At 39.5% G+C, this 23,463-nt stretch overlaps 1 protein-coding gene across 2 annotated transcripts in view; it reads right to left on the minus strand.

The window, feature by feature from the left end:
- The window catches only part of NAV3 (neuron navigator 3), a gene marked incomplete at both ends in the record, with an annotated part of 261,126 nt that overhangs the window by 63,150 nt on the left and 174,513 nt on the right, over positions 1-23,463 (minus strand). For both annotated transcript variants that reach the window (XM_084267744.1, XM_084267743.1), the window contains one exon: positions 1,077-1,215. In XM_084267744.1, the coding sequence (XP_084123870.1) occupies positions 1,077-1,215 (139 nt within the window). The remainder of the gene's footprint in view (positions 1-1,076; positions 1,216-23,463) is intronic.

Raw genomic sequence — 23,463 nt, forward strand, 5'->3', positions numbered from 1 at the left:
TGATGATACAGTGGAACAAGTAAGCCAGGGCAAGCTGGCCATCACTGTTGATGCGAAAGGGAAGAGAATGACCTCCAGTTAGCATCCATGGGAGACCCTGATCGGGTGGGAAAGGCAGTGGTAAGGGCAGAAGGATGCTGGCATCTGTGCGAGTATCTTTGCACAAGTACTACATCAGCCTGAAATCTGTCCTGCTGCAGATTAAAGTCATCTTCATTCCCAAAGTAACTTTATTTCCCCATTGTCTGGAGTAAATGACAAATACGTTTTTTCCTCCTGTTGACAAACCTGCTGCAACATACAGCTACAAAACAGATCTCTGAACTGCAGGCACTGGCTGCCTGCAGGAATCTAAATGGAATTGGGAGTGTCAGTCTTGTGTCCTGAATACTTGACATCAAATCACTGGAGACAACAACTTTTTCCCTATGCTGAGTGTTCAGTCTTGAAGTTCCCTGCATGTAAACAGGAGATGACACGGCAGAGAATACTTTTCTATTGTGACTAACTCTTCCAGTTTGGTTGATTTTTATTTTTTTTTTGTGGTGGAGAACTGAGTCCTGCAAGCATTCTGTCTTGCCTTTTTTATCACTTGCAATTTTGAGGAGAGCTGGGAAGAAACACTGGGATACCTGGCACAAGATATATATACACATATATACTCTCGCACATATGTATATGTGCTATGTATACAGCTGGTGGCTGTATGCTGCTCACAAGTCTATTCTGACACTATGCACTGCCAGCTTGGGGGTCCATAGGACACTCATTCCTGGAGCTAACTGGGGAGAAGAGAAGCTCTGTATCCTGTGGCCTCCCCCACAAAGGGCTGAGCAGGGTCTCGCCAACCGGCACCTTCAGCAGTTGGATGTGTCCTGGGAGCTGGATGTGAAGCATCAGCCCATGGGTCAGGGTTGGGTCACTGGGGTCCATGGGCATCTTGCACACAAGTGTGATAGAGGAGTTTGTAAAATACATTTAATGTGTGTCACAGGCTTCAAAAAGAAACTTTTTTCCCTTTGTTACCCCGTACACTTGTGAGGTGTTGCAAAAAACGGCAATGAAAAGCTACTCACCTGGGCATGAGTGTTCTTCCTTGAAGAGGCAGTTATATTGGAATAAGAACTGACAGATGAGGTTGTATTCAAATCATCCGTGCTGAGGTTGTCAAGAGTGTCACTGAGGCCACTACTAACCGAGCTGCTGTCATCCCAGCTGCAGAGAAAGGAGCACATCTACTTTATACACTGCGTGTCAACAGGCAGAAAGAATCTCAAAATCAATAAGATGCGATTACTTATTCTCCAAGAGGTTTACCAGAAAATTTTCAGTAGCATTTCCTAATGTTCTATGAATATTAGTTTTCAGACTTTAAAATTAATTATTCACTCACTGTCGAGCAGTTGCTTGTTCAATTAATGAAAGACCCAGGTGCCTTTAAAAAAATTAGCATCGGTTCTAAGCAAGTGCTGGTGTAAGTCATTAAAGCAGGTTGTTTCACGCTTCACTGCAATCACATTCAGTACACTGGCAGGGAAATCCATTAAACCTACCTGGTATTGCTAGCCAAAGCATTATTAATAGCTCGGAGAACACCTGATGGATTTCCAGGCTATAGAAAAATAAAAGGAGTATCTCTTCTGCAGCCTAATCAACTGTCAGCACGAAGCCAGTATTTCCAAAAGTTTTATTTTCTTGTCTTCAGCTTTTCTCTAGTGGGTGCAATGTCATCAAAATAGGATTCCCTGACAATACAGTCACCAGAGTTGACAGAGAACATGTTATACATCTCCCAAGAAACATAGGCTGTCAACTCCTCTGCTTTGGGAGATTGAAGGAAAGGATGCGAATGAGAGAAAGACTACTCTTACAGGAATGTTATTTACCTACTCTCACACAAGCCTTGCCTGTATACAGAAGGGAGGTTGATCTGTGTCCCTCTCAGACCTTTCTTTATACAATTGCTTCTCTGTGGTGTCAAATCTTGACTCTTAGCTTACTGCCATATACAGCAGCATACTCCCAGTTTTCCTGCATCTCCCCCTGTTAATCTTGTTCTGGATTATTCCCAGGCCAGAGTTTGAAAAATATTTCTCTTATCACTTGCAGTGGGATTTACCTCCTATAGTTCTAGCTATATAAAAGTTAGGCATCTCATTTAAGCTATCTCTCAAGGTGCCGACTCTAACCAGTACAAAGAAGCAGACTCCCCTAGGAGGTAATTCATCCTGACTTAAAATCTGCAGGTTTGTAGGATGAACCGTCCACTGAAGGTGCCTCTATCTCTTTCCTTCTCCTAGAGGAAAGGGGTGATAAATCCTGTTCTAGACACATAAGTTCCTGAGACACAAGGCTAGGTGACTTGTTTATGTGTGCAGGTAAAGTTCAAAACACAAGTGAGAATGTGTAACATCCTTGTGCTGCTGTAGGCTACATCATGAGCCACCTTTCACAAAACCTGTAAAACTGAATCCCAGCATCGAGTTAAAAGCTGAGCGCTGTTCCTACTGGTCATCCAAAGCACAGAAGGAAAATACCTACAAATCCTTACTTTACACGTGGTGTTTTGGGAGACTTAACTCACTTGCCCACTTGTTCATGGAAGGCTTTAGAAAGCGACAACAGCAGCGGCAGTGAACTGCACGGTACGAAACGTGTGCAGATGCACCAGAAAGTTCAGTGCACGAGCCTGGTATCGTAGCAACCGCAGCACGAATTACCTTCGTTTGGTGAAAGGTAGAAAATCACATTAGTAAGCCAGCTCAGTGACAAGATAAACATATTTCAGAGGGCAAGAGTTTATTACAGCGCTGTTGAGCACAATGACTAGAAGTAAATATGCCTTCTGCAACATTTCCAGGTAATATACAAATGGGTGATTTAATAATACAATTTAATATCTAAGCAATTATAGTATCGTACCTCATGGGCTGCCCACATTCATGTAAGAACCATCTCTGAAGCACAAGTCATTTATACTTTCTCTATTTTTCACTATCTGATGTGACGTGGAATTTCACTGATGCTATATACCACATGGAAATACACCTGGTATACACCCACAGTGATAAGACTGATAACTTTAAACATGGATAAAGACCTAAATATTATTAAATGTTATTAGGTTTCAGAAAAGATAATATGCCTTTGTTACTTAAAAGAAGGGGAAAAAACTCATAAGCCACATCCAAAATGAAATATATTAGGTACTTTCACAAACAACATGAACTTTTAATGTATGATATTTATGTCAATTAATACCTGACTACCAGTTTACTAAGTGTACCCAAACACTCTGGGGAACAAGATCAATGTTTAATTCTGTCTCTCCGTGTGTGCTTGCTTTTTTATTCTATTTTATTTTTGGTACCTCATTTCATGCTCATCATTCTCTGTAAGAAGATTCACATTTTCCAAAATAGAAACGTGTTTGCAACACCTGAAGTTTTCAGGCAAAAATGACTATGATCATGTTTCCTTTCTATTCTGGCTTCTCTGTGGTGTTTCACACTGTCTCACCTACTACTTTCACCTCACTCACCAGTGGATTACTAGTAGGCTCTGGGAACGCTCATGGCTGTCTTGTAAGACATACAGATTATTTCAACACCTCTGCTACTGAGCTTTCAGACTCATGGCTATATTTGTCTGAATTGTTTTCCCTTATGACAGGTGCTTATGACAGGTGCTGTTTTATAAATTTGTGGGCTTTCACACCCAAAATTTCTGCTGATATTCCATACAGCTGTAAAAACCAGGAACACCCAAAACCTGCTCCTTTCCTTACTGCATTTTTCTAAGAACTTAGAGAAACCAATTCCTACTTACCCAATGTTTTAGGATCAGAGAAACCGATTCTTACTTCACCTAATGTTTTGGACCAACTTTTAGTAAATACAGAGTAAAAACTGAAAACTCCATCAAAAGACACCATATCAGCCACCCTTTTGTTATCCCATGCTTATTCCTGTGCACCGCCCAGAGTTGTTTTAACTTGTTAATGCAGCTAAACCTTCTACCTTTCAGCACTTAACTGTTTCTGCCTTCTTTCCCCATGTCTAGATAGTATAGTTGCTTTTAGATGAGTTAATATAATTTTTAGATAATGAAGATGTCTGAATTATAATTTGAAAAAAATATTGATGATTCATTTTCATTTTTCTTTTAAACCAGCAAAGTATGACAAAAAAAAGTGGTAAAATTTGATATGCATCACCTTGAGATTGAAAACCCATTCTTGGGAGTCTGCAGCAAATTCTCAGTGTAATTTTTGTTCTTGTTCCTCCTACCCCTCATCAAAACAATATTCATTGTCAAACTGTACCTAAGATACTTGATGTAGGCTTTCAACACAGGCTAAGATTCATCTTTCATTTTCATTGTATCTTTCTTTTATTTTTCCCCTTTTCACGCATCCTACAGAGTTTCTGACAAGTCAGGTTAGTACCGCTGCTTATTAATGATTGACATCACTTCCCTTTTCAAAACCACATTTTAGGTGCTTATAACTTTGGCAAAATCTACTTCTTTTCTCTTTGGGTGTCAACTTCATGTTGATTTCTTTAAAAAGACAATATCAGCAAACACAGTTCGGGTATATGGGAGACTGAAGTTAAGAGAAAAATCTTTGACAAGTCCTGGCACTCTTTGAGAAACCTCTGGATCCCAAGGGGAAACAGAGAAGAACCTTGAAATTCATCAAGCCATAATCTCCACATTAAGGATGTGCATTTGGCTGTTTAGAAGAGAAATCCTCTCAAATATGGATGTTTTATAAATCTCTTCAAAATCACTGTTTGCATATGCCTGACAGAGATATTTTATTTCCAGCTAACTGGCCAAAGGTCCCTCCCTACCCAGCAGCTCAGCTCAGCCTGCTGTGTGCTGCCTGGTTCTGCATTCAAATGAGCCAACAGTGAGCAAACAGCCCAGCAGTCGCTACTCACATCGTGAATGTACATAACAACACAGGTTTTGATAACACAACCACACACTATTTTTTCTCTAGCAAAGCTTTCATTAACCTAGTGGTTATAAGAGGTCTGCTCTAGGGACGAGACTGCATTTTGCATTAGAGAAAGCTGCCTTCAGTCAGTTTTCAAAGAAGTTGAAAGACTTCTGTAACAAAAGGGACTATATGAAGCATGACTGAAGCCCCTGGTGTACCAGACTCCCTGCAATCTGCAAGATACTAGGTGACTACTTTAACCAACATTTTTAACCAACAAAGAGCTTTTTTTTTTTTCCTTTAGAGCTCAGAATCTGACTTGGAAAGATATAATGCATGCAAATGTGTGCTTTGAACCTATAGTTTGCTCCAGGGGTATCTTAAAATTTAGGTTACCAGCAATTCAAGATTCATGTCAAAAACTAGCAGATATTTTTGGCCTTACTCAGCTCTCCATCTGTAAAATGGACACAATGCATGGATAAATGAGTTGCTGTTAACTGGATATGCAGGCACTACACTAAACAGCACCATGAGAGAGTCCCTTCTCTTTAGAAAAATGTTCAAATAGCATATGATAAATAAAATAAGGAGTTCCACAAATAACAAGGAATACAGAAAATGACAAATAACCCTTTTAAAACAAAACACCCTCGATCTACACATTATATAAAATAAGGTCTCTAGAGATTGAGGGATGCTGTTGACCAAACCATGATAGCCTGAAAATGTACACAAGAAATCTGAACTAAAGCTGCACAGGTAACCCTTTTGTTACTTCTGAGTGTTTTTCAAACCTCATTAAGACCTTTTCTCACAGCATGAGTAACCTTCAGCTTTATCAACTTTTTAATTCTGATGACTATCCCATCATTTCAGTCACACACAGGGATGAATCTGAGCAGGGAAGCTGTACTGCAGTAGGAACACCCCTTCACCTTGGGGGCTGTAAAAGTGTGTCCAACCATGTGATAGACACTGAGGGGTGGCTTCCCTTCCATCCCTTGGTTAGACTTATGGCCACTGTGTCACAACCTTCATCCAGAAACATATCTCCTGCTCTTTGAGTTTGCCCAGGCTCTTCACAGTAGTATTACTAATATTCTTTCTGCACCATGAAGTTGAAGAATCCACAACTTGCTATCTACACAATTGGTTAGTGTCTACTATCACTCTTTGTCTAGCTTTCACTAGTGTGTGGTAGTACTGAAAAGTTATCTCCATAATAATCCCCTCATTGACCTTTCTACTACATAGCTGCTCTAGAAATAGCAAGGTGTCTGAAGTCAAAACACCCGGTGCTTAACATCAGTATGTAGAGCTGAACAAAGATTAGAAACCTATTCCCACAAGTATTCCCTCAAACAGAAAGATAAATTGCACTCAGCTGTGCTCGCTCCACTTTTGTGTTTGCTTTCCACAAGTAACTCAGTTTTTTTGGCTTGAAAATAATCCAATTCTGAATTCACATGCTGAAGTATATGAACCAAATAAGGAATATTGTATATGGGATAAGACATTAATTATTTCACGCAGCCAGCAGGCAAGAAACAGAGCTCCAGGGCAAAGAGGCAATAAACCAAGGCAGATAATACCTGATCGCATCCTACATAATAAAGATCTGCAGAAATATGCAACAAAGTTTTCTCTGTGTTTTGCATGATGGCTGAAGATACAAAAGGCACTGCCCTCGGAGAGCAACGGATCCTGAAGGTACATGACAAGAGGAAGTGGTATTAGCAATCTGTGTTAGCTCTATGTATAACTAAAATACTCTCCTTTCACACTACTTGCTTCAGAAAATCCAGGCAGTCTCTAATTGCAGACAAGACACAGAGGAGCACCCAACCACGATGATTGTTCCTTTCACCCTTCCTGTTTCTATTTTCAGCATGTTCCTACAAGCCCTTACCCTTGCCAGCTCAGTGATGTCTACCACACAGATAAGCTGGGCCAGTGCCTGGAATGTGTTTCATCACTGGCATACTGCATTAATTTTTGACACCACCTCCAGCCAACGTGGCTGAAGCATGCAAATGGAAAAGCTGTTCACAAGCAGATCATCGGACATACGAAGGCAACAAGACTCCAATCAATGTGTTATCAACTCAGATGGAAATTTATGGTTCCTTCCATGCATCCAGCCCTTGGCATAGTTTGACAAGTTGTTGGCATTTTTTCTTTGGTTCATTACTGATTTTTGCAAGCAGAAGCAAGAACTACAGATTGCAGAATACACCGCTAGAAAAGAAAACCAAAACCTTTCCTCTTAAACCATTCGCTTAGTCAGAATAACTGTTCTATCCAGGGAGGTTTGGAACTCAGAATGAAAACCAGCATTTTACTTGTCACATGCTTTGTACTGCACACAAAAGGCTTTGGAGCACAGGAGTAGACCTGCGATCCTTGTGTGTGTCTGGCTTAGGAGGGAGAAATGCTTAGTCACATTCTTGCTAGTGCCACAGGAACTCAGGTATTCCCAGGCACTCGTGTAGGGATTTGGGATTCAAGGAATCTGAACAAACACATTTAGCAAAGGAACCTTTACTTTCTCTTTATAGCAACTCTGAGCTTTCAAATCCTGAAAACATTTTTAAACACCTCTAAATCGTTCATTACCATAATGGGTACCTATAGGGCAGTGCCCACGTGCATTTCTGCTGCTGGGGAAATGGTCTTCAAGGACAAGTAAGATAACTGAGACCATGATAAAAAAGTAACACCCGGGGCTAAACGGAAACTTCGCTCCTGAGCTTGTGTTTGGGGATCCATGAAACCATACTAAGAGCAGATCAAAGATGAGCAGTGAGATATTATCCCTTCTTCTGGCTGCACACAGCTGGCTGGTTTACATTAATGAATCCCCAGATCATGCAGGTCTCCAGGTCCCTCTCTTAGAGCTTCTGGATGTCTCTACACAGTTTTTCATAAAACCAGTAGAGATACAAGCAATTACTTTGACTAGTATAGCTTCCTTCCATGTTTGCCAAATAAGATGATTGTACACTAGCCTACTGCGGTGGCTTGGACTGGGACACCCCCAGTGTCTGCATAGCTACCTCAATGAGGCAACAGTGCTCTAAAAAAGTAAAATCCCTAAATTTAGTCATCTGTAAAGTGAGCAGCAACCTGGAATGTAAGACAATTCATGTCAGTGATCTGCAGGGCATTTAAATTAAATGTGAGCTGGCATTTAATCCCCTAGGTAGTCAGCAGACAAAGGTAGGTACATCCAAAGGGTAAGCAGGAAAGACTGGAAAGAGATGAGTGGGGTAGTGGATTTAAACTAGATGCTCACAGTGGAAAGCTTGGACCTAGTACATCTTTTCTTATTCTACTCATACAAGTTACGCCCTGCAAGAGGAAGATAGAGCTCCTTGACCGTCAGTTTGGATTTAAGCTGGTCCCACACACATAAAATCCATAAAACAGGGAACGCAACACATTAATCAGCCTCCACAACACACCCTGTGGAGACGTTGCTTCTCTACAGCATACCACATAATGTTAATATAAATGTGCTGCTGCCATGAAACACCCTCTCTGGCACCCACACCTCAGGACATGGTTCAGGACAGCAAGGCAGGACTCAGCCTAAAATAAAGACTTTATAGCTACTCCCCTAATTGACTTTTGAGAACAGAAATGATCTCTTAGCTCATTAAGAAGATAAGAAAATAACTGGACTGTTTTACACAAAGCAACTCCTGACTAGCATGCCAATATATTGTCTGGGCAAACTTTCTCCTTCAAAGTTCAATTCATCATGAATTAATTTATTTTAAATCTTTTTACTGTGAGCTCAGTTGCTCATTATTCATAAAACAGCCACACTGACCCTTCACAGACAGATTCAAGATGGCACGGTGTTCATAAAATCAGCACTTTGTTTCAATCCTCAGGCTCAGAGCGCCAAAGCCCAGGTCCTGAATCAAACCAGAAACCTGCAGGGACTATAAAGTCATAGCATCTTCATAGCTAACTGATAATGGAGCTAGTTGGACTCATACTTCATCAGCTTTTCTTCAGCAAGTGCAATGCACTACCTGTCATACCCAAACAAAGCAGCCGCTGAAGCGTTAATCCTGAATTAATTTGAGGTCACGAATAGAAAATCATGTCATGTACATTTCAAAATGGATGGATTCAGCATATTCTAAGGAAAGCTGTTTACAATTCAAAAGAATAGCAATGCATTTATTCACCTGCTTTCAGGCAGTATCACTTTGGGAGGATTTTTGATTTCACGTTTGAAATTCTTTTTTATAAGAAGATCCAATTAGAAAATGATATCCTACTACAGAAATTACTTCTAGCCCAAGAGCACAATTAGAGCAAAATGCATTTTTGCAAGGTCAATGTATTTCCATATTTCTTCTTCCAAGCATTTAATAAGTGCTTTAAGAAATGATTTGGTTTTAGAGCCTGCAGGTAAAAAAAAAAAAAAAGGAATTGATGGCAGATTTAAGTTTCTTGGGCTAATTATACATACCTTGCAAAACCTGCATACCCACACCTCACCATCCGACTAAGTCTTTGCCAGAACCCCTTCTGGTTTCCACTTATTTCTGAATACTACACTTAATCTGACATGATAGGGACAGCAGAAAGTCATTAACTAGCTCTAAATTCATAACAGAATGTATCAACAATCAGAAGGAGGAACTTTGCAAAATGGAATTTAGGCAAGTGTTACTTGAATAAAATAACAAATACCCAACTGGAAAAGATATTTTGCTCCTGGAATGCACAGCTCTTTTTTTTTTTTTTTTTTTCTTTTCATAAGGCAGATAAACAGCATCCATTTTTAATTCATTTCAAACATTGGATAGAAAACAGTAATATATGGACTGAAGCAAGATGTAAGGAAGTAATTCCATCAAGAACTGTTGACAACATCATAACAAACCAAGGGAGAAAAGCTTTTGATGGAATTATCTTCCTGCTGCTGTTTGTTATGTTTTTAATACACTGCTTGGATCCAAGAGATGTTTAAATTTTTAAAATGCAGATTCAGGCAAGTTAATCAGTATCAGTTGAATGGACATAAATAAACAAGTTACAGTGCCTACACAGTGTTCAGAAAAAAACCCAAAAGCTACGTAAAAATCTATTCCTTCTCATCTTGCCACTTTAAGAAGTAAAAATGTCATTCTTCACTTTGCATGTGGTCAATTCACATGTCCAAAAGTGAAGAGAGAAATGAGATCCCACAAGCATAAAGAAGCATCTCATGGGACTCACATTTTTTATGTGTAGGAAAATCATATTAAAACACCATGAGATAAGCAGAATATGTCATACAACTTTGCAAACTGCCAGTCAGAGCTTCAGATGGGAGGAAGGTACAGAAACATCAAAGCTCTTCATTTAACCTTGTCTTTACAGAATATGAAGAAACCCTCCTGGTAATCATTCAGAGGAGATCTCTTCTCAGTAAGTATTTACCTGATGTCAAAGTCCTGATTAACTGGTAACCTCCTGTGCTTTGCAGTCTCTCATGCTTAAGAATACTTGCTGCTAGAATTACCTGTCCTATTTTCGCTTACATGTAGAAGCAGGGATTTATTTTTCCTGCTTGTAACTGACTGAACTCAATCTGAAGAGAAAGCTGTACATAACTGTTAGCAGAGTGATGAGAAGTAAATCTCAGTTCATTCTGGTCATGGTACTTACCCTATAAACCTCCATGAAATAACCACATTTAGAACCAATGATTTTATACAGCTTCGCTGTTGGGGTAAAGCAAGGTTTGGAGTTGGTTTTGGCTTGTGAGAGACATTTGTTACCCCTTGTTATCTTGAGACTGAAACAAAATTGTTCTGTCATCTCATTTGTAATTACAGACTTTTGCTTGAGCTGTTTAAAATTGTAAGCTGATGGTGACAACTTAGTGCCGGACACCTCCTACCCTTGTCACCTTGCTGTGGAACTCCCTGATAACCTACCTACTAGTTGGCATGACACGGTCCCAGAGCTCGTGGCCCAGGGAGGAGCGAGGAGAGGCCCATCCAAGGAGCAAAGAGAGCACCCGGGGAGCAAGATGCCTCCCACCATACATGAGCACAGTCAGAAATGCAGCCGTTCCAAAAGCGTAGGATGAATTCTATCTGGGAAGCAACTGCAAACAACAGTCTTCCTCCTGCAGACCCTTGTTCAATGTAGCTTTCCCTGCAGGTCTCAAGACAAGGTGCTGTTTGTTGAGGTCAGCAACAAGTTGCCACCATGGGATAAGCTGTTAGTTCAATACCTAAAGGGCTTCTTAATAAAAATCTTTGCCCTTGAAACTCTTTGAGAGCTTGATCCACACAAATATTTTCAGATAACAGGGTAAGCCTATTATTGGAAGCCTAATAGGCTTTACTGGCTGGCAGTCAGGATCCCAACAACCTGTCTGACAAAGGACAACTTAAGCAGAACACAAAGCTGTTTCTCTCCTGGTTTTGTTTGCCAGGACTGTCACTCACACTCCTTGTGTTTTGCTGAGCAAAGACCCAGATTACTGTTTTAGCAGAAAGCAGAAAGGAGCTTTCTCCTGCTTCTGCATGACCTGATTTTTAGCATCATTTAGTAAGGAATGAAGGCTTCAATGCTCATGCCCTCTGCGCATCTGGCCTTCAGGCCCGTGTCCATCATTCCTGCCTGGTCACAAACAGCTGGCTGATTTTAATCAAACTTTGCAGAAAAAAGAAGGTCTCAAAAAATTAACAGTTCCTAACTCTCAGGAAAATACACAGCCACACACCATTTTGACATTGATTAGTTTTAGATATGTTTTGTTGAAGAGTTCTGCAGCAATTTTAAATGCTCTTCAGCTGTGCCTTATGTTACATCACCAGCTCACACATGGTTGTTAACAGCAATAATTGATCCATAGTATTTTGATTCTTCTCAGAGATCACAGTTGGGACTGATTCATTCCCAAACGTATATGTATTTGTTATTTCATAATCCAGTGGTACCCAAACTTTGTTGGTCCGATCATCTCTTGAAATGTCCCCGTGCCATGTGCTATCATCTTGCCAGTGAGAGCAGGAGCTTATTTATGGAACTATTACTTCAGGTTTCAATCTAATCCTTATCCAATCTTTAGGAGTCTGGAGAAGAGAGGGTTGTAGGGAGTGAGTTGCAGGCTAGATAAATTGCTCAGGTTTCTGGATTGTGACAGGGCAAAATATCATTATAAAACAACTGGAATTTTTCAATCAAAACATATTTGACAATATACTGATTTTTTGGATAGAAATTGAAACACTTCACTATATTAAAAAAAATTACCCTTTTCTCAAAAAATTGAGTAACTGAAGAATTAATTTTAAAATTTCAGTCAATCTGTACTTCATAAAATCAGAATACATTTCTTTGTAGTAAGAAAACAGGTCTAACAGGACACTGCAAATATTATTTTCATGTCTTCATTTTCAGATGTTCCAATTTGTTGTATTTAATATTTCAAATAATTATGGAAAACTCTACTTAATACTGGAAAAAGCTATCTTTTTCTCATTTGAAGCATCTTCAAAGAAGTATGATACCATATGCTAGTCATATGAAAAAATGTATAGATAGCAAAATAAGGATAACATAAAAAGGATGCTTGAAATAAAACTTTAAAAAGAATGTTTCTTGTTTCTTAAATCAAACATTTCAATTTATCTTATGACAAATTAAAAAACATTTCACTCATAATTCAATGTAAAACAAGAGCCAAAATGCAATAAATTCCTTTGAAACAAATGGCAAATTTTAATCAAATCTCTCAAGATATGTAACCAACAAAAATAACTAATTTTTATGCATCCTAAACTTCTTGGTACTCTTCCTAACACAGTGATGGATGTTTCCTGAAGGCACTGCTGCCTTCTGTTTTGTAAACAATTTCCTTCAAAAAAGAAGAACCCGAGGCCTTTAGAAAGTTGCAGTCCTTCTTGTGGATAACAGAATATTTCCCTTGGCTGTTTTTAGCTCCAAGTTCAGAGAAACAGCACATGAAAAGCACCCTTTTCAGCTGAAAAGGTGGCAGCATTAATATACCTCACTATGAGTTCTCTCTTTCTGATGGATGAAAGTACTGAAATTACTACTATTGCCAGATTGACTGAAAGAGAAAAATGGTGCTCATGAATTCAAGACACTCCTGAGACAGCTTGTCAGCATGGTGTGGATTGCAGGTTTTAAAAAAGGGACCCATTTCAGCCTCTACGTGTCTTCAGCAGGAGAAAAACAAGGCCTGATCTCCCCGTAGGCACATAAATACCTGCCTGAGTGGATTTACTTCCCTACCACATCAAGATCTATCAAATAATGTCTAAGGAATTCGGCTCTGGCTGTTTCTTGGGCATCCTGGGTGACCAGGTTCTGTGTGCTGTGGTCAGCATCAAGGGCCAAAAAGAAGATTTTGTGATGGCCCCAAAAAAGAAGTGATGAATGGTGATTACAAAACCCCTCTGGCCAGTCCTCCCAGCCCGCCACCGCAGTGGCATGGTAGCAGCAGCCCACCACATCTTCTTAGGAATGCTAGCAGCAGATACAGAGAGCAAGGGGAGGAGACTCAGGCACCTGAGAAGCCTTGTCTATCTGCTAGGGCTTAAGTGCCAGGCTCCCTGCATTCTCCTGGAGACACAGTTATCTGCTGGGCACTGGGGTCAGGGTGCCTCCACGCAGTTCACTTTGCTGCATAGGGTACCTCACCTCAGAGCCAGTTTAAACACCTCTCCAAACTGATTTCACAGGGCCTGAAAATGAGACACATTTTAAGTGCTATTTAGCCTTGCAACTGCGTGAATTTTTAATTAACTTTAGTAATATGAAAAACAAGTTTTCTATTTGTTACCCCCCAGAAAAAAAACAATCCTTGGTGAACTATGGAAGTGGGGAAATGAACCTAAAACCATTAGGGGGGAAAAACCAACCAACCCAACAATGTATGCACTGCTTTTTCAATGCAGTTTTTCCATATGAAAAAGAGAAAAAAACAACCTCTAATGGACAGGCATTAAGCATGCAGTTCTGCTTGAAAAAGCACAGAAGGGACTGGAGTCCTTGCCTGCTAGGAGAACTAAGAATGAAAATACTCATCTGCAGTGTTGCAGAAAGAATTAGGGTGCAAGAAAGACATCAAAAGACCAGACAGCAAGAGACTGTAGAAATGTCATGGATTGCAGTGAAGAGGGACACCAAGCTCAAATCCTGCATGAAAAGAGGATGGAAGTTCCCTAGAAAGGTCAGAGCTCTAGACATTAGCAGGGAGCAGAGTTTGGAGAATTGAATTGCTGCATCGTTTCTATCCTAGGCACATAGAGATGAGACAATGGGCACTACAGGCAGCAGCACAGGGCCAGCAGTAAAAGATGCTCCCATGCAGTCCTAGCAGAGAAAGTATGCTGTCTTTGTATTATTCAAGTACTTTGTATACTTACTTTTCACCTGAAACTGCCCTGTTCTCTCCCATTTAACCTGAAATTCAGATAAGCTTTGCTCTCTGACAGACCACATAAAATTATCAGAGGCAGCAGAAATTAAAGGGCAGAGGGTTATTGCAACAGCAAAAGCAGGTTATGGCAAGCTCAAAACTAGTGTAAAGTTGCCTCCTAAAATCCCCAACACATACAATACATACTATTACTGATTAAAGCTCTTCTACAATTAACCAATCTTTATAAAACCTTAAAAAAACCTACAGCTCAAATGAAGTCTTCATGTCCACATCTAGTTCCGCCCTCCCCCGCCCCCCAAAAAAAATCAATTCCCAACAAAGATACAAAATTACTAGAATACAAACAAATCTCAAAATGGCCTAGAATGGTTTTTGAAGGACTATGATCCAGGTAAAGAAATTTCTAGCCTTATACTGGGTAACAATCAAAACCATTGTGCTAAAATACAACAGATAGAACCAACTATGAGAGAAGAAACTTCTATCTAATTATTTAATTGCTAAGAAATAAACCTAACTACCATTGTCCCTTGCAGCAGTGCAGAAAAAAACCCAAACATGCAAAACTACATTTCTTCAGTCACTGCAAAGGCAAAAGAGTAGCGGTATCATGGATGCAAGTCTTTATTCATCTCACTGTGTTTTGGGACTTTTTCCAAAGGAACAGAAAAACAGAGAACAGAGACAGAGGACCTCTGACCTTCCTCCACTTTTTGCTAACTCACTGGCTTAATAAAGACACTTGCTCTCTTATCCTTCGTTCAAAGCTCTGATTTTCAATTTGCACCTCTAACATTGCCACTGTATCTAACAGAACTTCATGTGAACTTCATGTCATACTCAAATAACCCCATTGCCTCATTGTGAGATACTTAAATACAGATGCTTGTTACAAATGTGATAGTTAAATGAGTTAAAGATTCACTTGCAATAACCGCTTTGAAACTGGAGAGAATGTATACACGCTGTTAGAAAGCAAAGAGGTCATTGGGCACTCTACATTCAGTGGTGAAGCACTGTGTGTGTCCTTCCCCTCCCTTGGTATTGCTCCTCTTTCCCAACGAGGGACCTGATTTATGTGCTGGATTAAACACACTCTACCTTTTGGCCTCAGATTCATTCTTCAGAAGCCAAATCCAGCTAAAAATATCATTGGGATTAATTCTGGTGAAGAGCAAAAGACAAGAGAGCCTGAAACCAAAGTCTGCAAACAGACTCATCCATGGCTTGATCAGCTCTTGGCAGCTGTACCCTCGTACAGAGAGGAAAACGTGATTGTTACCGGCATCAGCAGAAAGCATCATGGGACTCCTGCTTGTTAAGCCAGGCAGGCAGGCTCCAATGGCCCGCTGTTGCTTTTATTCACCTATTCAAGCTTTTTCTCTGAATAAAAAAAAAAGAAGTTTGGTTTCTCCCTTCCTTCTCTTATTAAGATATGTCTACGAGTCAGTGGTGGTCTGTCTGTCACATGGCAAAGTCTAGGAATCTCCCAAGACTGACAAGCTGCTCAGCCTCCACTCTTGCTGTAACACTGCTATTAAAAGCATTCGGCATCACTGAACATGACAGGCTGCTGGTTCAGGCGTCTGGTCATACTCAGATCTGTCAAACGCGCTGGCTTACACTTGGGAATGTTGGAGGGTGCACTCTGGAAAATAAACAAGCCATTAAGGGCTCTCCCCTAGATTGTGCAGTGTGTGAGTCCATCTCATCATATCTTTCTTCCTTCCCACTATCCAAACAGTCTGCCAGTAGAAGTCAGGATATTTGTTTGTCAAACAAGCAAGCAAGCAAAAAATCCCCCGACTTCTTCTGATACTTAATTCCCTGTTTATCTTTTACCTTATCAAGTACTTCAGTTTAGGGGTTTTTTTCCAACAAATTTTTGGCTGACTTTTTGGTTGTTTGTTTTTTTATGATGCACAAACTTCTACTAGAGTTTGTCTGAAGGAAACATTCACTGCTTTATTTATAGTTGCATTACGAAAAGTAATTCCTTTTAAAATCCCTTCCTTGGGACACTTGCAAAAGCAGAAGTCTCTTAGGGAAGCAATGAAACAAACTGAGATATAAACCAACTTGACAAAGTATATTCGAAACTGAAAAGCAACAATAACTAATGAAAATGAAATAGATTTCATAAAGTGGTGTACAATTAAATGCCTGAGCCTAAGCAGTAATTTTAAAGCAATGAGGATTTTGAAAGGGTAATGTAAATATACATTTTTATATTAGAATAAACATAAAAAGGACCTTTATGTTCTGAAGTATAAATCATCCCTAAACATCCTTGCCCTAGGATTAGCACTTTCCTAGGACTTTCCTTAAGAGAAAATTTATTTTATTATTAAACCATAACTTAGAGGGTTTTCATCACTGCTGTATGAGTGATTCAAAACATCAAATTCAATGACATTACAAAGCATCATTTCTCTTTATGACGTGCAGGATTTGGGTAGGGATCAAAATTGTCAAGCGTAGGTGTCTAAAAAAAATGTGGCACCTAAGCAGTTAAGGACGTCACTAAATGGCCTGATTTTCCCCGTTATTGGACACCCTTCAATCTGCCCAGACACAGGCTGCCTACAACTACAGTGAATGATACAGCTGAGCAGGGAAAGCAGGAAGGGTGCGACTGCCTTCGCTTGCATCCAGCACTCCCTTACGTGAGACAGATTAATTTACCCTTTACATTCGCTGAATGCATTTTTTATCATTTAAGTTTGAAGGGGGAGGAGTTGGTTTACTCCAGAGTACAGAGTCTCCATCTTTTACACATTGCTGCTTTTTATTTCCCTGAAACCACTGAACTTTACAAATGGGGAAGAAAATTTAATGTGAAACTGCTAAAATGCTCTGTTTAATGCTGCTTGAAAAGATTCTTCCATTTCAAAGTTAATAATTTCTAAGTCAGGTTCTGAATGCGCAGTACGTCAAACTTGACAGCTTTTCCTAAAGAAAGGTTGTGCTTGATGATTATTTTAGGGGAGTCAGATCTGATGAATATTCATGTCCTAGACCTAAAATCACTGCCTCATAGATCTTCAAACCAGTCATTTGGTTTCGTCTGCCTTGCCTAACATGTAAGAAGTGCTCCTTGCAGAGCGGCCGGGCGACAAACAACAGGCAGAAACACGAAATTGCCTTTTCATGACCAGATCTCTCCTGAATTAAGCTCTACAGTTCTGTAGCAATATATAAACGGTGTCTGGTTTAACTAGGTTAGTTCCTAAATTCATTATCCAGTTAAATTGATTCAGGAGCTGTGTGTAAGCCTCGAGGACGCCTGTTACCATTTGCATAATGCATATGCAAACTATCAATATGCAATGTCATTCAAATCAGCAGAAGTTTGGGACACACATCTTGTAACAGGTCACTCCACACTGACATTTAGTTTCTGGGATGAGAAGGAACATTTACAGCGATCTGCAATCACTCTCCTAACAGTTTCTATTTTGCATTACAATGAACTACAGAGCTAGTAAAAAAAAACCCCAAATTCTGGACCCACTAAATGACTGAAGACAGAAAGTAGCATGAAGCTAGTATAAGAAAAAGCATGATGCAGAAAATGTAGTGCAGTATTAAACAAAGTTAGTTGTATTAAGGGAGACCAGACCGTCAGTTCATCAAATTCAAACAGCACTCTTAATGGCACTGCGGACAAGGCTTGGTAACGCAGGTACCATTAAATGCAAATCAAAAGCTGGCAATCACTTTTTATTTTGTATAATTCACATGTCATTTTGCAAACTGTCATGTCCTCATGCACTGCCATTTGCATATAATATTCTTACTGAGCATAAGGCTTCGATGTACAGCCCAGTAAGTGCAACATGCAGCACTGTGAATGATAAGTCTCTGAAATGGCGTGACATTTCATGGTGAACTGCTGAGACGTCGTTTTTCTAGACAGTCATATTTCATAGCCAATATTACCTTGTGCAACTGAGTGAAATTGTCTCCTAAGGCCGCTATATGCTGCAGTGTTCCGTGAATCTGTAGAGAACCTACACCCCAATGACTAATCAGTCAAAGTCCTAAGGAATGAGATCTTTGGTTACTCCCATTTAAACGGGATGCAAAAGTTACTAGGATTGAACGTGAATTCTCTGTGAGATACAGGGAAGCACAGAATACTGTATGCAACTTCAAAATAGAATAGAAACATAATGGAGCTTCCCATAGCTTAAAATCCTCTGTCAGTAGATCAAGGTCTTTCATATTCCCTTGCTCACCCAGCAGTGCTGCGCTTGCTCAAGATTTTCTATTTGAGAATGTCACAAATAAATAATGTGGGGAGCAGGAAGAAAGAAGGAGAGGAGCCGACAGTCCTGTCGATGTGACAGCTGCCTGGCAGCAGTGATTAGAAGCCAGGAGCAGTGTTGGTAGGCAAAGATAAGCAGGACACAATAAGCAAATCCTACTTATACCTGCCAATGACTAGTTTACCCAAGTCCGAATCTCTATTTGTAGGCTGGATGCGACTTCACCTCCCTCAGCGACAACCCTCCCTTGTGTACTGCAGTGGTGACCTTTTCCTACAGGGCTCCGCAGCACTAATCCACCCTGTCAACCAGCCCAGGAACCACTTCCATCTTTAACCTTCATCTGAAATCCTTAGGGTTTCCTAGTAAGCAGAATTAGTAGCTGCTGCCAGAAACAAATCATTAAGGCCAAATGAGTTCATCGACATTGTTGTCACTACAATGAATAACCTAATCTCAAGTGCTGTAAAAAATATTGATTAAAAGGAAAGATTTTAAAGAAGTGGCTGCAGTTATTTCAACAAAGTGCTTGCAGAAAAATGGAACCTGAAAACAGCGTTCTGAAAAATTACCTCATTTTGATTTAAGATATATTATTTTACATTATTTTGTTCTTACTGTTTCCTAATCAGTTTGCTGTGAATTGCTCTAATTTAACTCAATATTCAGATACTCGATGGATGAAGACATCCTTAAACATTTTTGTGCTACTCTTATGACTGTTTTGTCATTATTCTACAAATACTTCCATTAACTTATTGATGCATTAATAGTGCAATGAATATTAAACACACCATCAGTGACAACAATCACTGTGAAATGCTATAGTTCTCCTCTTTCCTCTTGTTTTATGTGCCAGAAAGAAATTCAAAATGGCTACATTTCATTTCGGTTTCTCCTATTTTATGTAGCAAACTGTTTATTGCAACATGCTCTGGGGGTAAGCGTTCCACAGGTAGACCACCTACAGCATGCACACAGTTGTCCAATACCATAAAGATTCTTCTCCTTGATTAGATAAGGGGCTCTTTCTGAGTCCTCACATAGCAGGTCTGGGAGGCATCTCAGTTAATTTCTGCCATAAAATAACGATCATCAAGACTGGGCATCAAAAGCTTTATTAAATAGCCTTGTACAGAAACCTGTAGGAAATGCAATGGAACAGCCCTACTGTTATATGCCTGGCTTTACATTCTGTTTCATCACACCTTGTCTGTTTGTCAAACAGATGTTCCTCTCTTCATGTCAGGATTATGTGAACAATATACACTTGAATGTATGGAATAACATGTCAGGATTACTAAACAAGGACTTCTCTATTCCCTGTGCATCCTATTCCCATAGTGTGGTTCTGCATTTAACTCCTCGCATATACTGACACTGCCTGAGCATCATTTTAAAGTGTTTCCCTGCTTTTCCTTTTAAAATGCACGGGTGCTTTTTGTCCAGATATATCAGATTATACAGTTATCAGGGAACATTGCTCCCTGTCATTGTCACTAAGCACTAATTGCATCTTGATAATAAGGCACTGCTTTACAGAATGTCAATGGAATGCTTTATCAAAATGGCCACAAACATTACTATCTGACAAAAGCAGTTTTTCTAATTCAAGTTTAGTAAGATTAAGAAATCTATCACTTTTCTTCTTCTATTGTGATCATTTTATTATTGGTTTTGTTGAACTTGGCCTATATTCTTGTTTTCTTTGACTCCCATCTCTAATAGTATTTTGCTTTGCTATTTTGCCTCGCGTGTTCTGACTGCTTTGCTGATAGCTCTTTCATATATTTCTTTAAATTTCCTGCCTTCTACCATTTACTGCTGTTTTTAATTTTAGTATTTGATGCTACTGCATTTGAGAAAACCTATATAAAATCCCAACCCAGTAAGAAGAGGCAATTTAACAAGATGCTGTGGGCAGACCATAAAATTGTTACTAAGGGAAATAGAATATTCAAAGTGGGGACAGCCAAATATTACTATTTAGCAACAGTGCAGAATTAGTCTAGATGGAACAACAAAGGGCCTTCCAACTCAAATCTCTAATTTCACAGCCCCCACCTTCTCAGTACAAAATACCCTCAATTATTTTTTTTATGAACAGTTTCATTCTATTTTAAGCAGTCTATTTCAAGGAGGAGTTCTGATGAAAAGAAAATAACACTTAGTAGTCTGACAGAAGAGCATGACTCAATCATTAAGGAACAGCATGATGGCTTCGACTGAATTCGAACAATGGCTGTAAAGTTACATTTGTAGAGGCTGCTTTGGGTCATTATTACTAAGAGCTACCAAAACCATGTATTATGGTATCTTACAGAAATGATACTCAAATATTTAGGTCAAATATGCTGTCTGCACCCTGGAGACACATGCAACTAAGAGTGTTTGCCCTAGAAAGTTTAGCATTTAGGATGTGACAGGATGAGAAAACAGACAGGGTGAACACAGAAGAGTTGGTAGTAGATGCAAAACCAATAAAAGCAGCAGATGAAAAATCCAGGCACGAGTTGTTTGCCTAATCAATAACATGAGAAGTAAAGGTGTAAAGGACAGATTTATCACAGTTAACAGGAATAATATATTTTCCCACAGCAGGAATAAATATATGGATGCTTCTGAGGTAAAAACATGTGTAAGGCTTTTGAAAACTTATCTCTGAGGGATGAAAAAGGTGGATAGCCAGCCGACAAATCAGCAGACTCAGGAATCCAGTGTTTAAGACAAATACAGCCCTATTTCCTCTATTTCTCTAATTGGAAAATAAGGAAAATACTCAACACTGGAATGTATGGAGTATCAATGAACGTTTGTGAATGGAGATGGCAATAGAAAATATTAAATACCAAGTACTTCCTAAGAATGGTGATGACAGTACAATAACAGAATGCTTCCTTCCTTTGTCACTGTAACAGAAGGAAAATACCAGCATACGCTGACTGTCCATCTCTACTTCTGATGTACACAACGAGATACCATGTCAGTTAGGTCCAGTATGCTGTTAAGCAAAAATTGGCAAATAATTAGCAGCTCTTAATGACACTGTCAGGGCAAATTTTTAATTATCTAGTTCATCAGACTGTAAGACCAAAACAGTTTCTTGAGCCTAATGCATCTTTGCAGAAGGGTTTGATGAATAATTTTACTCCATAATCACTAGTAAATGTTTTCACTGCTTTTTTTTGTCTCATAGTGTCATGATTTATCTGTTAGCTTCCTAAGATGACTCTTAGTGCTTTATCCTTCACAAGCTAAATACTTAATATGCTGTGTCATTGCTAACCACTTAAGGTCACATCCCCTCAGCTTTTAACTCCCATCAGTTTGCTAGGTGACACCCAAAGTCAACCAATTTTAGGCACAGAGCCTACATGGATGGCAAGAGCATGAAGAGGCAGCATAGCTTGTCAACACTTCTTCCTCCGCTAACAACTTGCTCACACACTCTGTACGTACAGGGAGATGCCGACATACAGATGTGTACCACTGCCCATGGATAAACACCTGCAGGCAGGAAACTTGCAGGCATAGATCAGTGAGTTTCTCTGTGAGTTGATTTGGAAGGATACAGTCCCACTGTAATATTGTGATAGATATATAGATATAGATAGAACATACTAATTAGTGATTTGCTGGGATAGGCTTTCTGCAGAACAAAAAAGTAGCATTTTGAGTTCACTCAAATATTGTGTGGCTTAAAGGTGGGACACAGTAAAGAAAAAACCCCCAAGATCTTGCCTAGTGCAAACTTGCCTGCTACAAAAAGCAAACCTGTTTGTATGGTTGGCCTTGTAGGGAAAAAAACCCCGACCCAATCTATGTAAATTTACTGTACTATGACAATTTAAAAACAGTAAGTGACATGGTATTAACCCAGACACTTCAGACCTTTGCCCTGCTTTCCTGTTCAACTAGGGGCTATTGTTTAGTTTGGGGTTTTGGAGTTTGTTTTGGTTTTCATTTTTTTTGGTAAGGTAATGGAATTAAATGCAGGCGGTCTGAAATAGAGCATACTTATTTAATAATGATTTAATGATTCCATCAATTCTGTATTGTTTTTTCCTATAAGTACAGGCTGGAACACAGCTGTAAGTTTGTTATTTTATATTAGCTAAAAGAGGAACTACTAGGTTTTTTAGTGGAGGCAAAGACAACCCACATTGTAGCAATTTTCCCGCCTTGTCCTCTGATTCTTCTATTAGGAGGTCCCCTAATAATTTAAACCCCAAAGCACCTGCACATAATACAAAGGGTCTGGCTGAAACCCAAAGAGCATTCATCCTTTTCCAAAAATACTGCAAAACATATGTTATTTTGTCTCACAAAGCAAAGCAGACTCTGCATTTAAATTATATAAAGGGCAATACACACCCAAAAATGGTTGATTACTGCAAGGAAAGCCCACAGTTTAGTTGAAACGTATCTATATTTGATATTAAAAATTAAATTACTCTTAGGCTTTGAGCTTAAATGTCAAAGTCTATGACACAACAAACTTTTGCTGAGAAGGTAAGGAGACCTCTGGCTAGCTGGGTTTATAGCAGTGAATGTACCAGAATCTCAGCTGAGGAGATAAGGTGAGTTGCTTTAATAAATCACTGCCAGAACAGCAGCCAATTGCCCTGGATCTCTCCCTGGTATCCTGAAGCTCTCTCATCTCCCATAAATGTCATCTTGACTTAAAGCCAGAACAGACCAAAAAAGCCAGGTTCCTGCTTGGCTGAAACTCCACACACACAAAAAAAGAACAAAACCAAAGCAAGACAAAATAAATAAATAAATAAACCATTTCTATCAGCTAGAAA

This window comes from Gallinula chloropus (assembly GCF_964237585.1).
Source record: "Gallinula chloropus genome assembly, chromosome: 1".
NCBI classification, from domain to species: Eukaryota; Metazoa; Chordata; class Aves; order Gruiformes; family Rallidae; genus Gallinula; species Gallinula chloropus.